At 40.3% G+C, this 27,564-nt stretch overlaps 1 protein-coding gene across 1 annotated transcript in view; it reads right to left on the bottom strand.

The window, feature by feature from the left end:
- The window catches only part of LOC126251757 (sodium channel protein Nach-like), a 128,780-nt gene that overhangs the window by 69,363 nt on the left and 31,853 nt on the right, over positions 1-27,564 (bottom strand). Inside the window, exon 5 of the mRNA XM_049952373.1 lies at positions 13,008-13,284. Coding sequence (XP_049808330.1) covers positions 13,008-13,284 — 277 coding nt within the window. The remainder of the gene's footprint in view (positions 1-13,007; positions 13,285-27,564) is intronic.

Below are 27,564 nucleotides of genomic sequence, written 5' to 3'. Positions count from 1 at the left end.
GGAAAGGCGGGGCTGGAGGTTACAAGCATGAGGGAAAGGAGGTCACCAGATTGTGGTCATGCACTGCCCTCCTTCATAGGCTTGCAAAATGAAGATCGAGCAGGCAGTTCCTCATTCTCTGTACTGCATTTGTCACAAAAGCAACTACAGGCTATTTCACAAAGTTATAATGACCCTACCACAGCTCACCTTAGGAATCACTGGTGATCAAGTGCACAGACACTCTCAAAGGGAAGGGTATTTATTTTCCACAAATTGTCTTAACACTACATTGAATACAGATGATGTTGTTGTTGTGGTCTTCAGTCCAAAGACTGATTTGATGCAGTTCTTCATGCTACTCTAGCCTGTGCAAGTATTTTCATCTCTGAATAACTACTGCAACCTGCATCCCTCTGAATCTGTTTACTGCATTTATCTCTTGGCCTCCTTCTACAATTTTTATTCCACATGCTTCCCTCCAGTACTAAATTGGTGATCCGTTGATGCCTCAGAATGTTTCTTACCAACTGATCCCTTCTTTTGGTCAGGTTGTACCACAAACTTCTCTACTCCCCAATTCTATTTAGTATCTCCTCATTAGTTACGTGATCTATCTATCTAATCTATAATGTTCTCCTGTAGCACCACATTTCAAAAGCTTCTATTTTCTTGTCTAAACTGTTTATTGTCCATGTTTCTCTTCCATACATGGCTACACTCCATACAAATACTTTCATGAAGGACTTCCTGACATTTAAATCTATACTTGACGTTAACAAAATTCTCTTCTTCAGAAATGCTTTTCTGGCCATTGCCAATCTACATTTTATATTCTCCCTACTTTGACCATCATCGCTATTTTGCTTCCCAAATAGCAAAACTCATTTACTACTTTAACTGTCTCATTTCCTAATCTAACTCCTTCAGCATAAACTGATTTAATTCAACAACATTCCATTATCCTCATTTTGCTTTTGTTGAAGTTCTTCTTATATCCTCCTTTCAAGATACTGTCCATTCCATTCAATTGCTCTTCCAAGTCCTTTGCTATCTCTGACAAAATTGCAATTTCATCATCAAACCTCAAAGTTTTTATTTATTTTCCCTGGACTTTAATTCCTACTCTTAATTTTTCTTTTGTTTCCTTTACTGCTTGCTCAATATACAGGTTGGATGACATCTGGGATAGGCTACAACCCCCCTTTTGTGCCCCTCGACTCTTATAACTGCCATCTGGTTTCTGTACAAATTGTAAATAGCCTTTTGCTCCCTGTATCTTACCCCATGCCATCTTTAGAATTTGAAAGAGAGTATTCCAGCCAGCATTGTCAAAAGCTTTCTCTAAATCTACAAATGCTATAAACATAAGTTTGCCTTTCGTTAACCTATCTTCCATGTGAAGTCATAGGGTCAATATTGCCTTGCATGTTCCTTCATTTCTCTAAAATCGAAGCTGATCTTCCCTGAGGTCGGCTTATACAATTATTTGCATTCTTCTGTAAAGGATTTGTGTTAGTATTTTGCAGCTATGACTTATTAAACTGATTGATCGGTCTCTTGCTTCTTGAAGTCTGAGGGTATTTCACCTGTCTCGTACATCTTGCTCTCCAGATGGAAGATTTTTGTCATGGATGGCTCTCCCAAGGCTATAAGTAGCTCAAACGGAATGTTGTCTACTCCTGGGGCCTTGTTTCGACTAAAGTCTTTCAGTGCTTTGTCAGATTCTTCAGGCAATATCATATCTCTCTTCTCATCTTCCTCTATGTCCTCTTCCATTTCCATAATATATCCCTCAAGTGCATCTGTCTTGTATACACCCTCCATATACTCCTTCCTCCTTTCAGCTTTCCCTTCTTTGCTTAGAACTGATTTTCCACATGAGCTCTTGATATTCATAGAGGTGGTTCTCTTATCCCCAAAGGTCTCTTTGATTTTCCTGTAGGCAGTTATTATCCAATGCCTAATGATATATGCTTCTACATCTGCACATTTGTCCTGTAGCCATTCCTGCTTAGCCATTTTGCACTTCCTATTGGTCTCACTTTTTAGACATTTGTATTCCCTTTCATCTGCTTTGCTTATTGGCTTTATATATTTTCTCCTTGCATTGATTAAATTCAATATCTCTTGTGCTACTCAAGGATTTCTACTAGCCCTAGTCTTTCTACCTACTTGATACTCTGCTGCCTTCACTATTTCATCTCTCAAAGCTACCCATTCTTCTTCTATAGTATTCCTTTCCCCTGTTCTTGTCAATCGACCCTAATGCTCCCTCTGAAACCCTCTACAACCTCTGGTTCTTTCAGTTTATCCATGCCCCATTGCCTTAAAATCCTGCCTTTTTGCAGTTTCTTCAGTTTTAGTCTGTAGTTCATAACCAATAAATTGTGGTCAGAGTACACGTCGGCCCCTGGAAATGTTTTACAATTTAAAATCTGGTTCCTAAATTTCTGTCTAACCATTATGTAATCAATCAGAAACCTTCTGGTGTCTCCAGGTCTCTTCCATGTATACAACCTTCTCTCATGATTCTGAAACCAAGTGTCAACTGTGATTAAATTATGCTCTGTGCAAAATTCTACCAGGCAGCTTCCTCTTTCATTCCTTTCCCCCAGTCCATATTCACCTACTACTTCTCCTTATCTTCCTTTTCCTAGTATTGAATTTCAGTCCTCCAAGTTTATTACATTTTCAGCTCTCTTAACAATCTGAATAATTTCTTTGTTCTCATCATACATTTTCTCAATCTCCTCCTCATCTGCGGAGCTAGTTAAACATGTACTACTGTGGTGGATGTCGGCTTTGTGTGTATCTTGGCTACAATAAGTCATTCACTATGCTGTTCATAATAGCTTATCCATGTTCCTATTTTTTACTCATTATTAAACCTACTCCTGCATTAAACCTATTTGATTTCATATATATAACCCTGTATTTACCTGACCAGACGACCTGTCCCTCCTGCCACCTAACTTCACTAATACCCACTATATTGAACTTTAACCTCTCCATTTCCCATTTTAAATTTTCTAACCTATCTATCCGATTAAGGGATTTGACATTCCATGCTCTGATTGTAGAACACCAGTGTTGTTTCTCCTGATGACGATGTCCTCCTGAGTATTCCCTGCCTCGAGATCTGAATGGGGTACTATTTTACCTCAGGAATATTTTACCCAAGAGGATGCCATCATCATTTAACCATACAGTAGAGCTGCATGGCCTCAGGAAATATTATGGCTGTAGTTTCCCCGTGCTTTCAGCTGATCACAGTAGTAGCACACGTGCGGTTTAAGGCGCCCACAGTTTGCACGGCGGCCCCCGTTGGAGGTTCGAGTCCTCCCTTGGGCATGGGTATGTGTTGTTCTTAGCATAAGTTAGTTTAAGTTAGATTAAGTAGTGTGTAAGCCTAGGACTGATGGCCTCAGCAGTTTGTTCCCATAGAACTTACCACAAATTTCCAAAGCACTAACACAGTAAGGCTATTTTGATTGATGTTACAAGGCCAGATCAATCAATCATCCAGACTGTTGCCCCTGTAAGTACTGAAGAAGCCGCTGCCCCCTTCAGGAACCACTGGCCTTTCAACAGATACCCTTCCGTTGTGTTTGGACCTACCATACAGCTATCTGTATTGCTGAGGCACGCAAGCCTCCCCGCCAACAGCAAGGTCCCTGGCTCATGGGGCAGGGGGGGGGGCGGCGGGGGGGGGGGGTGAATACAGATATGAGTTGCTAGTAATACAAATGAATGAAAAGGGTATGGGCAGATCTATATAAATCTTTGCACACTGTTCTACACTGCTGCAGAATTCTTAGTCCTAGTCATTCTGTGTGCCAGTTGTAGCATTCTTTTGAGAAAGACAACTTCCATCATGAGTGCTGCTTGCTTTTCAGTTTACAGACAGACTATATCTCCCCATCATTTCCTGTCCAGTTCTGTTACGTAAGTAGATAAAATAACTTGAGCTGATGTTGTGTAGTGGAGTTATTTTCAACATGCTGAGCTAAGCAAGCACCATTGTCCAGGGCCAACCAGCAAAACGATTTTCAAATGTATTGTTGTAGTGCTCTTCTGGAAAACCTTTTCTTTCCAGGGTCATGAAGAAGGATGCAATGATTAATAGTTTTGACCAGTTAAATGGCCATCTTCAGACATTTTGTATTTAAGCCAGTACTTTTATTTCTGTTCATCTGCTCATTGTCCAGAATTAAATGCACTGTGCCTTTATATGTACTTGTTTACCCTTTTTATATAGCATTTCTAACTGCCTCAGACACATGTATTACATCAAGGTCAGAACCTTCAGTTTTGTATATTTTCTGCTGTTTTTCAGACAAAAACACTGACATGCTCTTAAGTGCAGCCAGTAGCTAAAAGAAGAGCTGAATCTCTACATCAAAAATAAGGAAGACCCTAAGCCATTATGTGAGTAGCCATCAAAATGATTTTGTTGTACATAGTAGTAGCGTGCACTTCTAGATGGGAAGTTACCCCAGTCTCCCTTTTTTCTACTTTTGTACAACTCTAAAACCCATGAAAGTACAGACCTATTGCCATATGAGATGGTGTATGGATGGAAAATGCCAACACCATTTGAAGTAATCAAACCACAGGTAGGAAAAAATTATAAACCAGTACAAAATTTCTTGAGAAAATTGAGAGAAGATTGGAAACAGGTAGAAAGAGCTCACACTTTGAGAACAAACTGAGAAAATTTCTCCTCGACATCACCTTCTAGTCTATAGAAGAATTTTTATCATTGTAATGAGTAAAAGGTGGTGAATAGGAATTATTAACTCATATCTGTAGACTTTTTAAATAGCAATTTGAATGTAAAATGACACATTCCACTTTATTATGATTTATCATGGAAATGATCCTTGAAACATGAAACTAATTAACTAAATAACTACCAGAGCCCTTGAGTGTCAAGAAAGAGTGGGACAATGCAATGCTAAACTACAGGAATATCATGAGAGTCAGTGGGTGATGCTGACAGATCTATATATCTCAAAATATTAACCAAAAAATTTGTCACCCAGTACAATGGTCCATCTTGGGTTGCTGAGATGACCTCACCAGTGAATGCTAGTCTGTAGTTGCCAATGCATGTGACCACTGTGCATGTCAGACTTATTCATCCTTTCAGAGGTGGAACAAATTCATTGCCACTGGTAACAGCAGTCCTCCCAAAAATGAGAAGGAGGAGGTACGAAATACAAGGACAAACCTGACACATACAAGCAATCTACATGCATAATTTCATATGCATTTAGATCACAGAATAAGTAGCAGTATGTGTCATGTACCACAGAAACCAAAGTGTATGGGCTCTTGATCAACTGGTAAGGGAAAATGTGATATCCTAGATATTAATTATGAATAAAAATATATGTGTTGTGTTGTGAGGAGGGGGGGGGGGGACTGACCAATGAAAAGTTAGTGGTTAAGTGTCATTGTGTGGTACAGTAAGAATATTTTTGGGGATGTCATGTCTATAGTTCTCTTAGATTAACTTACTGTATTGACTGGGTAATTCAGGAGTTATTGTGTTATAAAGGAACATCAGATGATGTGAGTAGAGTTTTTTTATATTTATTTTGTGGGGAATAAAGACAAGGGTGTTATTTGCAGATAAAGGATTTGGACTGAGGAAGGGCAGAATTATTATGGCTTCCTTCCTCCAGGTAATATCATCAATGAGGATGACTTTGGGGTGCATCATAATTCTGGCAGTGATGCACCTCTACAGCTGCAAGGGGCTGAGTGACTTGTAGCAGTGACCACTGGAGTGAGGAGCATTTTTCTCCAGGCAGGAAGACATAATCCTAACCAGCCACCAGAGGATGTTAAAACTTACGTATAATGTATGACAATTGGGAAATATGGTACAAAGGCTCAAAGAAGCTTTCTTAAACTACACCTTGAAGCTGGGAAGAAGAAGCATTAGAGAAGAAGCATTAGGAGAGATACAGGTAGAACATTGATTATTGCAACTCTCCTATGAATGTCTCTGGGACCAATTACAGCAAGCTGTGGACTTGGTGCCACACAAATTGAGGCAACAGAAGAGATCATTAGACATGTGATGCAGATTACGGAAAATAGAATTTGGGGCCACAAACACCAATTATATATGGAAACTTGACAACACACTTATGCATATACAGAGGGAGACAGAAGGTACTAAAACTCTGATGAAATTACACACAACACAACTAACAATGCTAGAGCAAGGAGTTCTGAACAATATCAGAATACCACAACTACAGAATTAACAAGCTATGTAAATGTAATCACCACAGTGTTGAATTGGGATTTAGGTATTACACAGATCCAATTAGACCTACAGATACCAAGTTAGCTGTAGCAAGACTTCTGCAAACACTGGTCACCAGTGTAAGGGATACCTGGGCTGAGATAGTGGAATTGTGCTAAGCCATACACCACACAGTACATGGGCAACTAACACTTACCCTGTTACCATCAACATAGTTTTTGGATGGCCTTTGTAAGGTACAAGATGATCTGCCAGCTACATCAGAGCTTATTACTCCTCAGGACAAAAAAAATTATCACTATTCTAGCACCTTACAACAGTAACAGTCAACACTGACACCTACATGTGCTAGCCCAGTTTCCAATAGCAAACACCAATGCCTGATACAAGTGCTATAAATTCACCCATACTCAATGAGAGAGAAGAGTGGGAAAATTCATGCAAGTCAGAACAAATGAGGTACTACATATTTTGTAAGGGGGTAAAACTAGGCCCTAATATCAGCAGATGATGTTCATCACTGCCACTGAGAGCAAGTCACCATATGCCCATCCCATTTCATTCAGACTGCTACAGAAGCATGTGGCATATATTTATTCTTAGGATGGACAGGAGCAGAAGTATATCATTGGGACATCCTGGCACTGAGACTCTATTTTCAGAGAGTAGGTCCACACTTAAAATGTTCCGTATTCAATATAGTAGTATTTATCATGAATTGTTATGAGCAGGGACAACCTAAGGATATGGAATGGTTAGAGCTGCAAGATAATGGCACATTGGCAGATGGTATGATTTGTGACATTTCAGGGCCAGTTTTCCAAGTTCCAGTACTATAGTAGATGTACTACCTGCCTAATACTTGGCCTGCCTTCTAAATTATTGAGACAGGCTAATAGCAGTGTATGAAGGGGCATATTAGGGCTCAGTGAATGCTTCAGCATCTGCTACAATATTGTAATAATTACAACCATAAAGTCATGGCAAAAGCATTTAAATCTCAGGTGCCATCTTGATTGTGACTCTCATCTGTGTGGCCTCTCACTATCTATGGCAAAAAATAACCAACCTCCTGTACACTATAACCCAACCAAGTGGGCCACCATTAGCAAATAATTACTGATTTATTATACCAGCTACTAAAAACTGTTATTCAGGCTGGAATAGTCAAATATAAACCTGAATGAAAATGTACACAACTGTAGAAACATAAGATATATATTGTTAGCTATTTTCAGAAATAATACCAGTCTGTGATCTGATGGACCAGATCTTCCAATGAGGGAAGAAGTGTTGCACCACTGCCTTTCAGATTGACATCTGACACCTGTGGCCAAATGAGCAGAAAGCTGTCAGCATATTTCTCTACCGGAACCTAAAAAGAGGCCAATATTACATAACAAACATCTCCATCCTTGCAGAAAAGCAAGTCTGTTTCCCATGCATCTAGCCTCACTAAATGCTGCTGGGGCTGGAACACTATCAACTCACCAGAGAATATTAATGCAAATTATAACAGTGGAGACCTGGATTATGCCACATGTGAGCATGGCACTGCACTGCTTCTGTGGTCTACACAGTCAAAATTGAGTTCTTGCCATAACAGGGTGGTCAAGCAGCCATAAATAACACCCACTCCATCCATGCAGTGTTTCTCATCACCTGCAGCCTCGCCTGTTGTTGGCCTGATCTGGATCATTCTGCATTACTTCCACTAGGCACTGGCTCTGCTAGATGTGGGTCTGTGGCCTGCACCTAGTCCTGATGCTGAGTGGAGCTGAAATGGTGCCTACCAGCTGGGAGCCATCTGCTGTATGCCTTTGTACAGCTTAAGAGGCCTACTTGGGCTCCATAGTTTCCAGCACCAGGCATCATCTGCATCTGATTTGCTTCTGAGCTGTCACCTACCCTACCCTGTGTCTAAGCACTCTGCTAACACAGGTTTGCATCTGTGGGCTGCTGGTACTGCATCCTACACCACCAGTCCTTGGTTTTCAGCCGTGCTTGGGTACTTTCTGCACTGGGCCCACTGCTTGTTGGTAATGCATTTGCACCAAATGGTGTGACTGTCTTAGTTCAAAGTTTGCTGCCACACCATCATTGTTATCTGCCCAGCCTGGTGCAGCTCTATGCACCCACTGATGAGCTGACCTGGCTCCTGCACCACAGTGTGCCTATACATCCTTGTAACTGTGTGCACAGGCCACTCCTGCTGCTGCATGCTGAGCTAAGCAAGTGTTACCGTCCAGCGCCAGTCACAATTGCTGGGCACTAACCCAGCAAGACAATGCCTTCAAATTATGGTCAATAAAATTGTTTTATTTATCACTGCCCTCTGTGATCCCATGACAACAGAACGTCTGGTTCTACAAACTTGCTACCCTGGCAACCATCGTCCATCACCTTCATGAGCTGCAACTAGTCAATGAATGCTTTAGTCATCCTGTCCCCCCCTACATTGGCATAAGATTACTCCAGACCACCATAGTGTCACCACTTGGTTGGATCTTGTTATCATTAGCAAGCAGAATGCAGAATACAATAGGCTCAGAGCTTGCTTGAGCAAATGTGATATGATCTGTGGAGTGTGCATCAAGTGTGTCATTAGTGTGGCTATGGTTTTATGTTGTGGATTCTATTTTCTCCTAGCCAGAGCTCTAACATTGTGTAGACTGGCTTTTGTAATATGGACTTAAAATAGTTTGCATGGTTACTTAGGAGCATTCAGTGTAAGTCTCTTGTTGTTAGTAAACTGTGACAATTTCCCACTAATTTTGCATTTAACTACCTTTTTTATGAAATTTGTGATGAAGCAAGGTGGAAGATTTTTAATTCCCCTCTTGTTTTGCCATCTGCCTCCTTTAATTCATTTTTTCTCTATGAACTAATTACCATTAACATACATACATGAGTGTAAACCACTTTTTCATAGAAGAGAAAGATTGACCCTTCGTTTTAAAGAATATAACACCAGATCTAGTTCTGTGCTTAGTTTTATGTATGGAACTGATTTTCTAATTTATTTTGACTATTCCTTGTTAGTATCATTTGTTATAGGGCGAAATCAGTAAGTGTTTCATAACTTAAATTCTATTGTTGATGTATAAACAAATATAAATTCTGTACTAAATATAAATGTTTGGAAGACTAAATACTAGTAATCTTAAAGTATCTGTTTGGCTATATTCACAAACATGTTAGTAAAGTCAGCCCTTAATTAATTCCAAAGTAATTAACAGTTTTGTCAGAAGTATTATTTACGTAACTATAATTGTTAATTTTGTGATTTAAACAAATAATTCAGCTTAACCCTTATAGTAGAAGAAATTGTTAAAAAGAACCAATTTTCCAATGTATTTAATGAGTTAAGTTTTAATTGTAATTTCTATAAATGTAACTTTAAACAATATATAGTTTCAGTATCTATTATTGCGATGATACATAAGAGCCCGAATTTTGCTCATGAGACAGTTAGTGCACCGCCGAGTTTCAGACAAGTAACCTGTGCTGGTTAGAACAACAAAATACTTCAAATTAACTGTGGAATATGTGTTAAACAATTAGGCCATGTGTAAAAACAGTAACGATGTCTGCTCCAAATGTACTTGATTATTCTTCATCAACTGTGAACTTTGTGGTTAGGTTTTACTGGTTGTAGATGTTCACCAGGGAACTATTGTAGCAGTATGTGGATGTTCACCTGCAAGCTATTAATGAGGCTTATGGAAAGTTAAACAATAGCGCCCTGGTCATATAAATGTGTATTTGGGCGTTGTGAAAAGTGAAAGTAAAAGACAGTGAAACGCAACTGTGCACCTGTCGGCTACATTATTTACAGTAGTCAGTGTACAAATTACAACCCTATATGTCAGCTTGTACGTCAACACCGAGGACAACAAATGAAGAAATAAAAGCTGGTGGAACCGCTACAAATTGGAGATGACTTAGGATGCATGATGGACCCAAATGGAACCTTCATAACATATTTGTACCTACAACTACTAACACAAAACGTGCAGTTGTCAAGAGCTTATGATGTATATATTACAGGCACTGCAAGCATGAGCAAATGTAGTAGGTGCATGTCCTGCGCTGCCCGTGTTTATAGCTTTTCCAGTATTTAATGAACAATGCGAGGAGTAGGACACTTACCGCTTTCAGCTTGTCATATTTTTGATAAGGAGAGACAGAAGTATTATTTTCAGGAAAGTGTATCATCCAATACAAAAATTTAACCATTAATGAACCCAACAAAACTTGAATTGTCTAGAATATTTTCTGTATTGCAAGAATGTCTTTCAGCGAAGAAACATATTATTACAGACAGAACAGAATTTTGGCAATGGAAAAGGGCCCTAATCAATTGTATTCAGACTCAGCTATTGACCTACATGGATTAAACTGGAACTGAAATGCCAAATGTTTTGATCAGGGAAATCATAATGCATTTTAGTCCTGACTTAGAAGTGAGAAACGACTGCCTGTACGACCTCACAAACAACCATACCTGGGCGATGGGCCATGTCAGAGGCAGCACTGCTGCCCAGCTCTAAATGTTGCTTCTTTCATCATCCATGCAGTGTCTGACATGCCACAAATGCAGGGAAGAGGGACACTCACAGGAGGTGTTGTAATAATTCTGACACAGAAATGTCCCAATCTATGGAAGTGACAGAAGTGTAGATTTGTCAGGTTGCAACCCACCAAACATACTCAGAGGTGTTTATAGGCAAACACCTGTCAATACATCTGTGTCCTGTTAAAAAAATCTACTTACATTGCACGCAGCCAGAACAAATCTTTGGCCATATGTATGTCATAATGTGTCCTTGCCAGGAAGGTTTCCAATTTCACTCACTCACAACCAAGTCACTTTCCACAAAGTGGACAATGTTTTTGGGACAGACTTTTCCATGCTTTTGGATTTATGATTCATGAAATAGCAAAAGGACTAAAATGCAGCCTGTGCAAGTGTTCTTTCATGTGACTGGCCTTGACAGATTTGGGGTTGAACCTCATTACCAATTGACTTGAACAAATGAAAGATTAAGTTGTGGTCATTATGCTCAAGGAAATGACATCCAGCTTCTATATGAGATTCTGAAGAATACACATTGCTGTGATACGTGTTGCAGATATGGAAGCACTAATGTTGTATACTGCAACAAGTTGACTGTTTTTCAAAGTGGTGTACCTAGTTTAGAATACGTGATACATTTTAACCTAAATATGAGAGTCAAGGAGGGTAGCACCTGAGAAAGAAAAGGTATATTGTTTCATAACATCATAGGATGTCTCTTGGAATCACAAAATCTCTTCTCCTTATGAGTTTGCTTAACACTGTTCTGAATGGACAAATGAAGTTTTTTATGGGCTAGCTTCACCTAGATACTCAGTGGGGAAGCACAGAATATGTTTCATTAAGCAGTGAGTGGACTATGTAAGGTGAACTGAAATGTAAATAGTGTAGACAAAAGTAACCATTGGAGTTAAAGTGTAGTAGTGTATATCAGTTATCATAGTGTCTATTCTCAGGATTCATGCATAGTTTTCAGGAGCAGCCAGTGACTAGAAAATACAAACTATAGAGACTTGATGTTCCTAATAGTGTCTGAGTATGGTACTACCTATACTTCATTGTAGCAGCACCAAGCTAAATTTGAGGACTGAATTTCTCCAAGGAAGGGAGTTGTGGTGTGGCACCACCATGATATCTGGGAAATTCAGGACACAGTGTTCCAGTTGTTGTCCCAAATGCACACAGCTGACAACACAGCATACTTGCCAAATCACTACGCATAACATGAATGTGTGGCAAGTTTCATAATGGTCCAGGCACTGTGGCAATAACTGACACTTTGAGACATTTCAATGGCATTTGGTGAACCACGTACATGACTTTAACCATAAAAAGACTTGTCCACTTGTCCAGGCCGGTATGTCAAAACAGCCGGATTTTGAATTGGCATCCACTGTGTGCTGACTACTGCCAGAAGACCCCCAATGTTTTTCCTACTGGCGGCTGCTGCTGCTGGATGGGGTGAGGGTAAGACCTATGTCCTTCTAGTTGAAGGGCGGAAGAGTGCCTGCAAGCATCCAACAATAATTTTAGATGGGTGGAACATAGCTTCCCCACCAGCAGCATAACAACAACATAAGGCCTCTGCATCTGAAACAGCACTGCTGAGGTATGCCGACTATGCATCTTAGCCACACTGCTTTTCACCATCATGGGCTGCATGACTGCCCATGGAACATAGGTGCTATGGGTCAACATCAGGCCACACTAAAAGATTAGGGCAACACCTGTAACTGCTTGTTGTAGTGATAAAGAGTTTACTTACACACACACTGCCTATCTTTCTGCAGCCATCTTCGCCTCCAAAGGAATCCCATAGCCCTTAATAACACATCGAACCACAATTCTGAGGTGGGAGTCCCATTGCCATCCTTACCATCAGAACATCATCTCTTTCAGCTCTCTGTGTCAGTCATTGCATTCTGACCCACTACATTTTGGTGTCCAATGTGAGGCTCCACCAGTCCACTACAGGACATATGATCAAATACTTTCAGCATTGTCAAAAATTTTGGAAAAAAAAAAGCCAGATTCATTCATGAATATCCAACCTTTCCTTCATAATCATACTTAATCATAACACATATTTATTTATAAAAATACTAAATTAAAGTGAAAAAGGATAGCAATGTGCATCTGAAGGACATATTAAATATGTCTTACCTGTAGTTGGATAATGATATGAATGGCATCCACACAATGCAACTGACTTATTCTTTTGACATTCTGTGAAACAATTGTGGTAGGTGTACATTTTCATCACCTTTGAAAATCCTTCATCTTCAAATTGACAGCTGCGAACTTTGCTTGGCATGTCTCTCACAGAATCTGTAGCATATGTCTGAATTGCTGAAATACCAGCAAATACTTGCATTCCAACTGATATTACAACTTCAGCAGCTGCTCCACTGGGATATGCAGCAGGATTGTGGATGAAAATCTTGCAAAAAAGACAACAGATGATTATAAGAGATGATAAGATAGATATCTATATTAAATTTTGGAAAACAAAATTATAAAAAATTTGTGGTTTCAATCAATACAGATCAAATATTGTGTGTGTGTGTGTGTGTGTGTGTGTGTGTGTGTGTGTGTGTGTGTGTGTGTCTCCTAGCTCTGGAAGTCTGGAGAAATTTCAGTCAAACTTGGTACACAAATGACTTAGTACCAGGAGACAGTTACTATTAGGGTAAGACATCTCCAACTCACCCTCTGGCATGTAAGTGTAACTCTGAAACTGGGGAAATCTCAACCAGTCTTGGTATGTATGTGCCTTACTACACAACATCTTGAACAACCTATTAAATTTTATGTAGGTAACATGGTGGAGTTTGAGACTGACTTAAAGAATTTTCTGAAGGACAGTTCCTTCTACTCCAGGGCTGGCCATGGTGTGCTGAACTTCACATATGCAGCATATGTGGGCTGCGGGCAAGCCGAGGCCCAGCCTGTGACTTGGCTTTGCTTGGTCCTTCTCAGAAGTCAATGGAACAGTGCAACATTTCATTTAGCATTGTAGTGTGACATTTTTTATGGCACAATCATACTGTCAGCCTTTTGTAACCTTTGCTATTTGTCCATAGTGTGAAAGACATTCACAGGTACTGTGGTTGTTTGCAAAAAAAAGAGGCAATCTAGCAATTTATCTTTGCAATTCTTTAAAATGAATGGATATGACAGAAGAGAGGGATGAGAATTCTCAGTTTGAATAAGTGAAAGGTGCTACATATTTGCTGTGAAATGACATTACAATACAATGGAGAAAGAACTTAAACACTTGGTTGACAATGAAACAGCAAAAAACTACAATGATTGACAGATGGGATTCATTGTTCTGGCCATCAAAAAGCACTTTGTGCTAAGTTTGCAGGCCCAGAGCATGTGAAGAAATTGGTGGTACAAATAGTAAAGCTTCTGAAGTCACATGGGTTGTTCCACAAGCAGTTGCAACACTTTCCAATGAAATTGAATGAAAAGTATGGATACTTCACCTATTACTGCAAAGTACAGTATGTGATCAAAAATATCAGGACACCCCCAAAAACAAGTGGAAATGTGAAGGACAAAAGTGTACAGACTGACCTCGTCTACTGACTGACAGAGACTGCTGACAGTTGAAGAGAGTCATAATGTGTAATAGGTAAATGTTATCCAGACTGTCACACAGGAATTCCAAACTGCATCAGGATCGACTGCAACTACCATGACAGTTAGGCGGTAGGTGAGAGAACTTGAATTTCATGGTCGAGCAGCTGTTCATAAGCCACACATCATGCTGGTAAATGCCAAACAATGCCTCACTTGGTGTAAGCAGCATAATAAACATTGGAAAAATGTTGTGTGGATTTGACGAATCATGGTACACAATGTGCTGATCCAATGGCAGGGTGTGGGTACGCTGAATGCCCTGTGAACATCATCTGCCAGCGTGTGTGTTTCCAACAGTAAAATGTAAAATTCAGAGGTGGTGGTGTTATGGTGTGGTAATTTTTTTCATGAAGGGGGTTGTGCCCCTTGTTGTTTTGTGTAGCACTATCACAGCACAGGCCTACATTGATGTTTTAAACACCTTCTTGCTTCCCACTGTTGAAGAGCAATTTGGGGATGGTGACTGTATGTTTCAACATGATCGAGCACCTGTTCATAATGCACAGCCTGTGGTGGAGTGGTCACATGACAATAACATCCCTATAATGGACTGGCCTGAACAGAGTCCTGACCTGCATCCTATAGAACACCTTTGGGATGTTATGGAAAGCTGACTTTGTGCCAGTCATCACTGACCAACATCAATACCTCTCCTCAGTGCCGCACTGTGTGAGGAATGGGCTGCCATTCCCCAAGAAACCTTCCAGCACCTGATTGAACGTATGCCTAATAGAGTGGAAACTGTCATCAAGGTTATGGGTGGGCCAACAACATATTGAATTCCAGCATTACCAATGGAGGGTGCCATTTTCAGCCAGGTGTACAGATACCTTTGATCACATAGTGTATGTTGGTTAAGTTAAGGGGCCTGCCTGGAGCATTTTTTTTTATTTATTTAAAAATCGCTATTGTTGAATTTATGGACAAAGGAGCGCAAGAACAAAAATTAGAATATCTGGAATTGAGTGTAGACTTTGAATTTTAAGTGGACTTGACAGCACACTGCCCACAGTAAGACGTTCCATAGTAACTTCTTTCTGATTTGATGAGGATGTATTTAAAAAGAAAATCATTTTAGAGAAGAGACACACAAACTCACTGGAATTAAAAAAACACAGTGTTTGAAGAATCCATTTTGACCTTGAAAGAATTACAAAGATAGTTTTATAAAGATTTTGAGGACACTGTCAGTCTTACATCTGTTTCTGAGTTGTTTTCAAGACCATTTGCTGTTTCAGTTGAAAGTGCCACTGTGCATGTGCAAATGTAACTGATTGTTCTGCAAGGGAATTCCAGTTCTGATGAGAAATCTCTTTATATTAATACTGTCCAGATCATCTACATTGCTTTTCTCTGGTAGAGTTTCTAAGTCCCCATAATGAGACTGCAAAATTGCTTCAATTTTTCAGTCAACATATTTGTGCGAAAGACTTTTTTTTCGATTATGAAACTAAATAAGTCATGATTATGTGACAACTTGAGTGTGAAACCCTGTGAAGTTGGCTGCATCTGTTCTTATGCCAACCGTTTGTACCAGACAAAAATTATATTATGTCTTCAGTGCACCAAAAATAATTAAATAATATTGAAAATTTCATTTGTGTGTGATGTATGTTGTTGAGAAATATGAAATATAAAACCAAGTAGTATGTAATGTGACTGTACTGCCATTTAAATGTGGGACATTCATAGTTTTCCTCTCTTCCCTCTCCTTATGCTCAGACAGTGTGCCTTGGCAGTGGGGAACATGTGAAGCAAGGCTGAGAGATTTGACGCTTGCATCCGGGCACAACCCGCAGACCAAAAACTTGGCTGGCTCTGTTTTACTCCATTGAAGAGCACCTTCAGAGAAACTCTTGAATTCAGTGTTTTACGTTATTTTACAGGTAGAATTAGCGCTTTAAAAGAGTAATATAAAGCAATTTCAGTTAAATTAAATGCACATCTTGGACTTTTGTCCACATCCCAGGGACCATTCTCTGTGGGATCCACTGAATATAACTGCTTCAGTGTTTGGCAGTGGGCTGTAGGTGTGAAGGTGGTGGCGTGTAAAAATAATCAGAAACAAAGAATATTAGTGCTAAACACACAGTTTCTTGTGTTGTTAGGCTGATTGGTGCTTGTCCTGATAATACATAGCATGTGATTTGGAGTGTGTGTAGGACATTTAGTGTTAATATTCATGTTAGTTTTGGCATGGTGAGGGTGCTTAGCCACCTAGTGTTCATTATGGCTGACATAAAGCAAACATGACAAGTATTGCATTAAAAGATGAGAGTGTTGCTTTCCAAGAAAGTTTTTTTAGGGAGAGTCAGAAATACAAACAGTGGCATGATTTGGCATTCACCCCAGCAATGCCAGATACCACTGTAGGCAACAGCTAGAGTATGAGGAGTGGGACAGCCAGAGAGCACACAGGCAACACCACAAAGTGTGCTCCATTCTTCTCTCTGCAGAATGCATCACACAGCTACCTGGTTATTAGCCCACCATTATAGGAGCAGATTTAAAACACTATTGAACATTAAAAATTACAGAGGAGAAAGGAGTGTAAGCACAAAAAAGGCCAGGAAGACTATGTAACCAACTTCCCTGTACGCACACACATCTCAGAGAGAAATTGAAACTGAAGAGGAGTCATTCGCATCATGACTCCTTCCTCCACTGTCATTGCAGCAGGTCTCAGTATTCAGACAGGGTGAGAACTGAATATATCTGTAGCCTGGTAGCCTGTTGCAGATGATGACTTCACTAGTAACTGGTGAGAAACTGCTATTGTGCTCAGTTTTTTATGTAGGCCATGCTTTCCACAACTGCTTAATGGCCAAGTGTTTAAGAGCAATGGCCCTGAATTGTGTATGTAAGTGGGTGTATTCTAGACAAGGCTGGAATTGTCTGTGTATTTTCCTGGTAGAATTTTCAACTAAACTACAGTCAGTAACTCAATGAGAGAAAACTCTTGAAGAAGGCATAAGGATACTCATTTTCCTAACCTTAGTGGCATAAGCACACTCTTCAGTTACCTTTGTGCCATATAATGAATGTTTAAACAGTAAATCCATTTCTATAACATTTCCCAACTCATTGTTTGATCTCCTTTAGCTATCCTGAATTAGTAGGAAATGTGACTACTGCTACCAAAGTCAGCTGGTGTCTGGTAAATAAAGAAGAGTGAACTAGGACCAGAGTTGACGTGCAGTAGAATTAATATTGCATCTCTTCCAGCTATTCACTGGTGCAAAACCAGTTACAAGGAGCCAAAGATTTACAGGTGTTAGTAAGCAGGCAGGTACATCACACATTCACATGAAATGTCATGATCAAAATGTGGTTAAATACAGCTATCTGCATTAGTCTAGTCCGTGTCACCTGTGCATAACTACTGCAACCTATGTCCATTTAAATCTGCTTACTTAGTCACACCTTGGTCCTCTTCTACAATTTTTACCAGTTACATCTCCCTCCCTTAGCAAACTGGTGATTCCTTAATGGCTCAGGATGTGTCCAGTTAATGAATCCCTTCTTCTAGTCAATTCCACTATAAATTTCTTTTCTGCATAATTTGAGTCACCATCTCTTCATTACTTACCCAATATGTCTATCTAATCTTCAGGATCCTTATGTAACACTTACTTCAAAAGTATGTATTCACATCTTCTCTGAATCATTTACTGTCCCTGATTCACTTCCGTATGTGATTACACTCCAGACAAATACACATAGAAAACCCTTCCTAGCACTTCAATTTCCATCCAGTGTTAACAAATTACATTTTCTTTCTATTGCTTGCCAGTCTGCATTTTATATTATCTGTGCCTCAGCCATCTTTAGTTATTTTGATACCCAAATAGAAATTCACATCTATTACTTTTAGTGACTCATTTCCTAATGCAATTACTTAAACATCATCTGACATTGAGGTAACTATTCTATTCCGTTATCCTTGTTTTACTGTACTGTGTCCTGATTAGTCCAGTCAGTCAAGACATGTTGTCACAAATTTTTCCATGGTGCTGGAAGGGAATGTCATGAACAACATATTAAAAATTTTATCAGTGAGGTAAAAGCATTGTGGGGCAGGTGGATTTAAAGATATCTTTTTTTATGTTTTTCTCGAATAATTAAAAAACAATGGTTCCTAGCAAAAATGTTTCCAGTACAAAATTAAACTACATTAAATTTCCTGCAGAAAAGGTCCAATTCATTTTTTAAACCTGGAACTAACAGTTTCCCTGCTCAAGGGATGGAAAAATCACAGATTATTACAAATATTCCTGTAAATAGAGTAAAATTAAAATTTATTTTTAAATGAAGTAGGTTAAAAACAATGTGTGTACTACATCTAAGAGCAGTAGAACCATATTAAGGGATAAATTGTGTTCTGTGACTGTAACAGGATGGAGGAGGCAGATGTGTGGTAGAAGTGTGAGGGAAGGCAGGTCACCGGATTGTGTATGTGCACTTCTCTCCTGCATAGGTCTGCAAGTGAAGGCCAGGCTGGTGATTCCCCACTCTGCCTACCCTCTACATGACAAGAAGCAACTACAGGGTGTTTCATAAAGTTATACTGGATTTCTGCAGTGTGCTTCATGAATCACTGATGACATAGTGCATAGACATGAGCGGGGAGTATTTATTTTGTACAATGCATTAAAGCCACATGAGATGCATTTATAAGTTACTAACTACACTAATGCTAGTAATTCATATGGACGGAACCTACATAAATCCCTAAACATTGTTCTACAGTGCTAGAGGAGAAATTGATTCTTAATAATGTATGTCAGTTTTAGTGTTCTGCTGAGAACAGTTTGAGTAGGTTAGCATTAGTCAAAATTTTTTGTTAGTGTAGATTAAAGAGGTAGATACCAGAGGCTGCTTCTGCCTGTTAATGTGTAACTTGACTCATTCCACATCCATGAAGTCTACTCTCCTTCATGATGATTTACAGAAAACAATGTGTGAATGAACAAAGCAAATGGATTAATCAGGGAAAAAATCATTTTTGTGTATATATTAATGGCATAACATAACCACAAAACTTTATGTTTGTGAACTATGCTGATGAGTGATGACACATCAATGATTATCTGATGTTGTACTGAACTGCTAGCAGTGCAAAACAATAAAGAGAACTTTAGTCTGATCACGGAATATCTAATTATGCAAAGCAATAAGACACCTGTGATGAAGCTCTTGTAAAATTACAACCAGTGTCAACTGGACATAAATATTAAATCACTGTCTAAAGCTGAGACATTTTATAGACATAAATTTCTAGACATTGTAAATAACAAAAAGTGTGAAGTCATGTACATGAGTGCTAAAAGGAATCCATAAAACTTTGGTTGCCTGATAAATCAGTCAAATCTAAAGGCTGTAAATTCAAGTAAATAACTAGGAATTACAATTACAAACAACTAAAATTGGAAAGAGCACATAGAATATGTTGTGAAGAGGGCAAACCAAAGACTGTGCTTTACTGGCAGAACACTTAGAAAATGTAAAATCTCTACTAAAGTCTGCCTACACTATGCTTGTCTGTCCTCTTTTGGAGTACTGCTGTGCAATCTGGGATCCTTACCAGAGAGGATTAATGGTGTACATTGTGAAAGTTCAAAGAAGAGCAGCACATTTTGTATTATCACAAAACAAGGGAGAGAGTATCAACTGACATGGTACAGGATTTGGGGTGGGCATCATTAAAACAAAGGCATTTTTTTGTTAGTATGGAATCTTCTCATGAAATCCCCATTACCAAATGTGAAAATATTTTGTTGACACTGGCCTACATAGGGAGAAACAATCATTATAATAAAATAAGGGAAATCACAGCTCACATGGAAAGATATGGGTGTTTGTGTTTTCCACATGCTGTTCAAGATTGGAATAATAGAGAATTATTGTGAAGATAGTTCGATGAACCCTCTGCCAGACATTTAAGTGTGATTTGTGAAGTATCCATGTAGATACAGATGTAGATGAATTTAGGACCAAGGGAAACCATTCCTTGAATAACAAAAGGGTCATCAAAAGGTATACAAAAAAGAACGAAAATGTGCTACCTTTTGGAAACATCCTTTAAGAAGCTAGAGCCCCCCCCCCCCTTACACACACCAGCTCAACACACAATGCCAGAGGTGTGTCAAGTGGGGTGGATAGAGGGGTAAAGAAGCAAGAAGCAGACACGGGAAACAGAAGGAGGGGTTGGGGATTGTTAGGGAGTGGCTCAGACGGAGGCAGTTTGTGTGCAGGATAGAAATGCTGGAAAGGGAGGTAACAAGCTTATGGGAAAGAAATGCAAAGTACAGGCACCAGAGCCAGTGACTTCATGTGGAGCATAATGATGAGGACATGAAGGCATGGAATGGGAGTGGGTGACACAGCAAAAGGGGAGGCGTGCTGTTGGCATAGGTTAGAGGAGATTAAGGCCAGAAGGTTTTTTGAGAGCAAAGTATGTCTTGCAAGGATAACAACCGCCTGTATGGTTCAGAAAAACTGGTGCTGGCAGGAAATGATCCAGATGGCATGAGTTCTGAAGCAGCCACTGAACTTGAGCATGTTGTGCCACGCTGTGTGTTGTGTCACTAGGTGATCAACACTGTTTTTGGCCACAGTTTGGCAGTGGCCTTTCATTCTGGTGGGCAGCTGGTTGGTAGTCAATGCACAAATAAAACGCTCTGCAGAAACTGCAAATGAGTTGGTGTATGACATGGCTGCTTTCGAAGTAGCCCTGCCTCTTATGGATAGGATAAACCTGTGACATGATTGGAGTAGAATTTGCTAGGTGGGTGAATCAGGAAGGTCTTACACCTAGGCCTTCCACTGGGATATGACATCTGTGGCAAGGGGTTGGGAGTGGGAGTGGGTGTGGCATAGGGATGTACGATGATGAGTAGGTTGGGTTTGCACCAACACACCACTTTAGGAAGGGTGGTAAGCATCAGAGGTAGGATCTCCATCATTTCCTGGCATTATGATAGATAGTCAAAGCCCTGGCAAAGGACATGCATCAGTTGTTCCAGTCTGTGGTGGTCTTGTGTGATTGGGGTGGGGGTGCTCCTTTGCAGCTGGTTTCTGGGTGTGGTGGGAGGAAGTGGTATGTGAGGATAAAGCACAGAAGATGTGTTTGCAAACTAGGTGTGGGAGGTGTTCATGTGTGGAGGTTTTTGTAAGACCCTCAGCGTACTGGGCAAGGGATTTCTCATCTCTGCAGATAAACCATCCAGAAATGGCCAGGCCGAATGGGGACATCTTTTTGATGTGGAAGTGGCAGTAGTGGTCCAAATGCAGATAGTGTTAGTGGTTAGTGGGCTTTGGATGGACAGAGGCATGAATGGAGCCATCAGAGGAGTGGATGTCAACATTCAGGAAGGTGGCACATTTGGTCGAGGAGGACCAGTTGAAGATGCTGCAGGAGAAGGTGTTGAGGCTGTGGAGAAATGAGATTAGGGTGTTCTGACCCTATGTTCAGATCATGAAAATACCATCATGAAGGAGAACCAGACAAGGGTTTTGGGGTCTTGGGAACCTAGGCAGGTTTCCTCTAGACAGACCATAAACTAGTTGCACAGGAAAGTAACATGCAGATTCTCATGGCTGTACTGCGGATTTTTCCCCCCTCAAAGGAGAAATAGTTGTATTTGAGATTATAACTGGAAAGGTGTGTAAGGAATCAGGTTGTGAGTTTCATGTCAGAAGGGTGTTGGGACAGGTAGTGTTGATAGTAGTAAGGCCATGGGCATGAGGAGTGTTGGTGTATAGGGAGGTAGCATCAACATTGACAAGTAGGGATCCAGGTGATTACCAGCATGATAAAAAGTTGCTGAGGGAAGTGGTTTGTACCTTTGATGCGAGAAGGTGGGCTGCGGGGAAATATTTGGAGGTGCTGGTCAACAAGAGTAGAGATTCTTTCATTGGAACCACAGAAATCAGCTACAATGGGGCTTTCAGGATTTTTTAGTTTAGGTGTTTTTTGTTGCTTGGGTGTTCAGGGTCCTTGTGGAAGGAGGGAGATGGATTCAGAGTATAAATTCTAGGATGAGCCTAAGGATTTGACAAAGGGTTGGAGGTTTTGTTGAATTACTGGGATGGGATAACTGTGGCAGAACTTCTAGGTGGAGGAGTCCAATCTCTTTCCACCTCTATCCACTGCACCCAGCATAACCTCTCATCTCAGTTTTTTGCTGTACTGCAATCCTGGCAATGTCTGTTTAGCCAGTACAATGTAGCTGTGCAGGTGTTCATCCATTGAGGAACTGGAGACAATAATATTATCCAGGTAGTTAATGCACCTCAGCAAGGAGGACATGAGTTGCTGCAAAAGTTGTTAGAAAATAAAAAGGACAATAGTTATGCTGAGTGGCAGGAAATGGTATTGGTATAACCTGAAAGTGGTTTCACTACAAAGATATGTTTGAAATTGTCATTCAGAGGCAGTTGGAAGTAAGTGTCTGACAAGTATATTTTGGAAAAATATTGGCCCCTGAAATGCTGAGCTAAGAATCCATCAAGACAGGTAAGGGACAGATACTGATAATAGACTGTGAATATACAGACTTCTTCAAATCACCACAGAGCCAAAGGTTGCCAGTAGGTTCTGCAACAATGGCCAGAAAAGGCAGGTGTGACAACATTCAGGGGTGTAAATTGATCAAGTTCTGATTTGACTTGTTCCCATGAAGGTGCTGGGATCAGGCAGGCCTGAAAAAAAGGGGGAATTCCATTGGTTTCATTGTGGTATAAGCCTTCAAATTGGTAGCTCACCTTAATCCTTACAAAAACAGTGAAGAAAATGCCAAGTAGAGCATACCCAGTTGTTGCTATGGAAATTGATCCAATACCAGATGCACTTCATCAGAAACAGTGAATCCAAAAATTTTGAAGGTGTCTGACCCAGATAAATTTTCAATGTTGGCATCATCCACCACTAAAAAGGTCAAAGGCCAAACAACAGCTTTATACACTACAGGAGTGGAAAACTGTCCCGTTATGAGTATTTGTTGTTTGTTGTAATTCAGCAGCAAGTGAGAGACAGGGGACAATTCTGGCGCTCCAAGACCCACATAGGTTTAAGAATTTAAGAAAGTCACTGTTGCACCTGTATTTACTTGCATTTTTAACATCTTGTCCATAACACATACTTCGATAAAGAGTTTGTTTGGTGATACCATCACTTGGGAAACACTGTTTATGTCCAGTGAATGAGAATGAGAGTTGCACACAGATGCAGTATGTCCCATTTTTTACAACGGTTGCACATTGCCCATTTGGGCATGCAGCGTGCTCATGTTGAGTAAAACAATAAGCTGAGGAGGAGAAGCAACAGCGGCTACTTCACATCAAGCTTCTATCTGATTTCCTACTACCCTAGATACTTCAAAAGACTGGGCAATGTTCGAAACCTCTGTGAGAGAGGAATTTTCTCATTTTAAAGTGTGTTCATGAACTTCTCTATCAGGAGCCAAGCTTATTATAGCTTCATTAATCATCAAATCAGCGTGTGAATCATAGTAAGCTTCAGTAACAAATTGGCAATTGTGGCTAAGCCCCTGAAGTTCCACCATCTAAGCTTTGTATGACTGTTGTAGCTGCTTTTGACAACAGTATAACTCTATGCAGCAGCAATAAACATGAGTACATTTTCAGTGGAGAGCAACTGACACATTTCATCAAATGAGAGATGGCAGCTTCTTAAAGAGGAGCTAACTGACACAAAAGGTGATAAACATGAGGACAAATTCGTGATAGAAAGAAAGCCTTACACATGTTGGGCTCAGAGACACCAAATGCTTGGAAATGTTGCTGAAGGTGTTTTTCATATACGCCCCAATCTTCCATAGCATCATCATACGGAGGAATCAGTGGGTTTTGCATCAATGTTGTGAACCCTAATACATCAAGGATTCTGCTAAATTATTTAGTGCCAAAGAGAGAGCCTACTGCTTGTTCTTTGAAAGCTTGCTGCTGTTCAACAAGAGTTTGACGAATTTCTAACACTGACATATTGGCTGTAGTGAACCATGACATGAAACATACTGAGTAGAATACTGCACTCATCACCAAAAATATTGTAACATTGCACAACACAATATCAGAATTTCCACCAATCAACTTTTATTCCACTTTCGCATGAAGTGTATACTGAGACACTGAATAAAATAGTGATCAGCACAAATACACTTAACCCAGAAGTACATTAAGTCACAATCTAACAGTGAAGCTTACATTAGTCAAATCAACATGAGTCTGCCCAAATTCCTGGTGCACTGGCTCATATAAGGCTGTTTTGCAATGCACAGTTGCCTCTTTAGGCTGCCTATGGAGGCAGTTGCCCTTTAATTATGCGTGCTCATGGTATTGGGTCACAAAAATATGCTATATAAAGGAGAATGAAGACAGCAATAAAAAGAGCTTATATGACCTACTGTGACATCAAAAGAGGACTTAGTATAAACATAAACACCACAGTACACTGGTTATATAATGTAATTGGATAGATTAAAAAAATTTACCCGCCAAGTGGCAGCAGGAGAACACACACAGGAAAGAATGTTATACCTATACAAGCTTTTGGAGCCAGTGGCGGCTCCTCCCGGCAGAAGGTTTGATGGGGAAGGATGAAGGGGAAGGACTAAAGAGGTTTAGGAAAAGACGTAGATTTTGGAAAAGTCACCCAGAACTGCAGGTCAGGAGAGACTTACCGGACGAGATGAGAAGGAAAGACTGAATCAGCCTTTCCTTTTCATCTTGTATAACATTCTTTTATGTGTGTGTTCTCCTGCCACCGCTTGGTGAGTGTTTTTTTTATCTATCCAGATGCATATATTGTCAAAAATTAATTATTTTCATTGTTACACTACACTGGTTGTATGCCAAAAAAGGAAGCCTGACACAATTATGCAACAAATTAGCCTTTGCATAAGTAGTTTATATTACTGTCATTTATTTATGTATTAACAGGAAATCCTAGTACTGTAGTGAATTTATCATTTGACTAAAGCAGTAATGTAGAACATGTAAATTAAATTGTGAACTTGATTAGATTCCAGCAGTTCCAATTCATAGTATCAAATACTTATCCAAAAGATACAATTTCAGGTATATAGGAAATTAATCCGTGTAATATTGGAATTCAAACATAATGTAAAAAATTTATCTCAAGTGTTTAATATGAAGTATGTTAAAAAAATGTGAATAATTTGGCATTGAGATATAGAAGTTAAGAGCTAATATGACACAAGTAGTGATCATATGACCAAGCTGAGAAATAAGAGAGCAGAGATGGTCTAGTGGTCTTTTGCCAGTATCCTTGGCTGGTGTAAGAAATGAGTAGCAAATAGCTAAAGTTAAGCCAAAAATTGTTTGAGGATACATGACTACTCAAATGGACCATTCTAAGTTTATTTGATGTTCCATATTTTTGCTCTAAATTGCTCAGTGACTGTTTGTTAGGCTGGGTTATTGTTATTGAATTTAATAGGGCACAATGCAATGGTGCACAACCAGCCCCTAGTTCAAAAGTTGAGCCATTAAATGTGTTACATAGTTAGTTGTGTGCCTGCCTGCTGGTAGTTGTACCAGAGACTTCACCATAGGTTGGTCTCATCAGCATGCAGTCAGCAGTAGCAGATAACATTGTACAACCAAAGGCAATCTAATCCCAACATTGAATCCTGGCTGTCCCTGTTCATACCCCCATCCAGTTGTGACCTTCCACTCCTCCCACCTAACTATCCCCTGGCCACATTCCAGAAATTTTTTACCTCCAACTTGGACCTTTCATCCTTCCTCAGGTCTCTTCTCAATAACAAAAACGTCACAACAGAAGAAAAAAGTCATTCATAATACCAGACAGCCCCTTCTTTAATCATCCTCCCTGCAGACAAAGACTCCATCACTATCATCACAAATCAACCTCCCCCCCCCCCTCCCTCTCGTGGGTCTGGGGCTAAGAATAGGCCTGATGAGGTATTCCTGCCTGTCGTGAGAGGTGACTAAAAGGAGTCTCACATGTTTCAGCCTTTATTTGATGGTCCCTGTAGGGTTTGACCTCGATTTTTCCAAATTTCCCCAAAGTGCGAGCCAACTGGGGAAGGGCACCTTAAATGGTGCATCATGTCCATTGTGCACTGAGATCTTTAGCCCACTTTAATGTCGTGGATTTGCAGTTTCTCCAACTCTTGGGTGAGGACACCTTCCCAGGTGCCTTTTCCTCCATCCACTGTGCAGTGTCTTTTTCTGTGCTGGCAATGATCATGGACTTCTTTGCACCTCACGTCCAGCACAGTAGTCAGTTCATTGTGGTGTGGCCACCATGTACCATGTTTGTTGTAGCTCCCTGAATACACAGGGATCACTCTGCAGATGCCTGCGCCGTTAACTCCCCACGTATGCCAGGGAGTAGATGCCCATCCCCCTAGGGCATTGGGACTCCCAGCAATGGCCATTCTGCCAGGTGGCCTTTGCTGCGGCTGGGTGGCACCCATGGGGAGGGCCCCTGGTCAGAGAGGGTGGCATCAGGATGGATGATGTGCCATGAAGCATACTACATCATCAATTGCTGGTGATCAAACACGAGAAGTCTCTAAGTGCTCCAGGCCTCAGTTTAATGCACGGCAGTATGACCTCAAATCATTTCCCTCCCTACCCACACCATGGGAGGAATGCAAGGCTACGGATGGCAGCAAAGCTTATTTACCCTGCTACCTCATATGTATGAGAGTTGGCAGAATCCTTTGTGTTGATGAAGCCTCAGTTTTTTTGTAGAGCATTTAGAGGGCAAGTTTGGGGAGATGGAGGGATTGTCTAAAATTCAATCTGGGTTGGTCTTGATAAAAGCAGCATCCTCTGCCCAGTCATGTGCATTACTCACCTGTGACAAGCTATGGATGTTTCTGTTTCCATCATGCCCCTTAAGAGCTTAAATATGGCCCAGGGTATTATATTCCACAGGGACCTTCTTTTGCAGTCTGATGATGAGCTGCACACTAACTTAGAGTGACAAGGTGTTCATTTTGTCTGGCGCATCCATCAGGGTCTCAGTGATAATCAGGTTGCCACCGGTGCCTTC

This window comes from Schistocerca nitens, chromosome 4 (genome assembly GCF_023898315.1).
Source record: "Schistocerca nitens isolate TAMUIC-IGC-003100 chromosome 4, iqSchNite1.1, whole genome shotgun sequence".
NCBI classification, from domain to species: domain Eukaryota; kingdom Metazoa; phylum Arthropoda; class Insecta; order Orthoptera; family Acrididae; genus Schistocerca; species Schistocerca nitens.
Note: the sequence above shows the minus strand (reverse complement) of the source record. Positions and strands in the feature narration are given on the sequence as shown.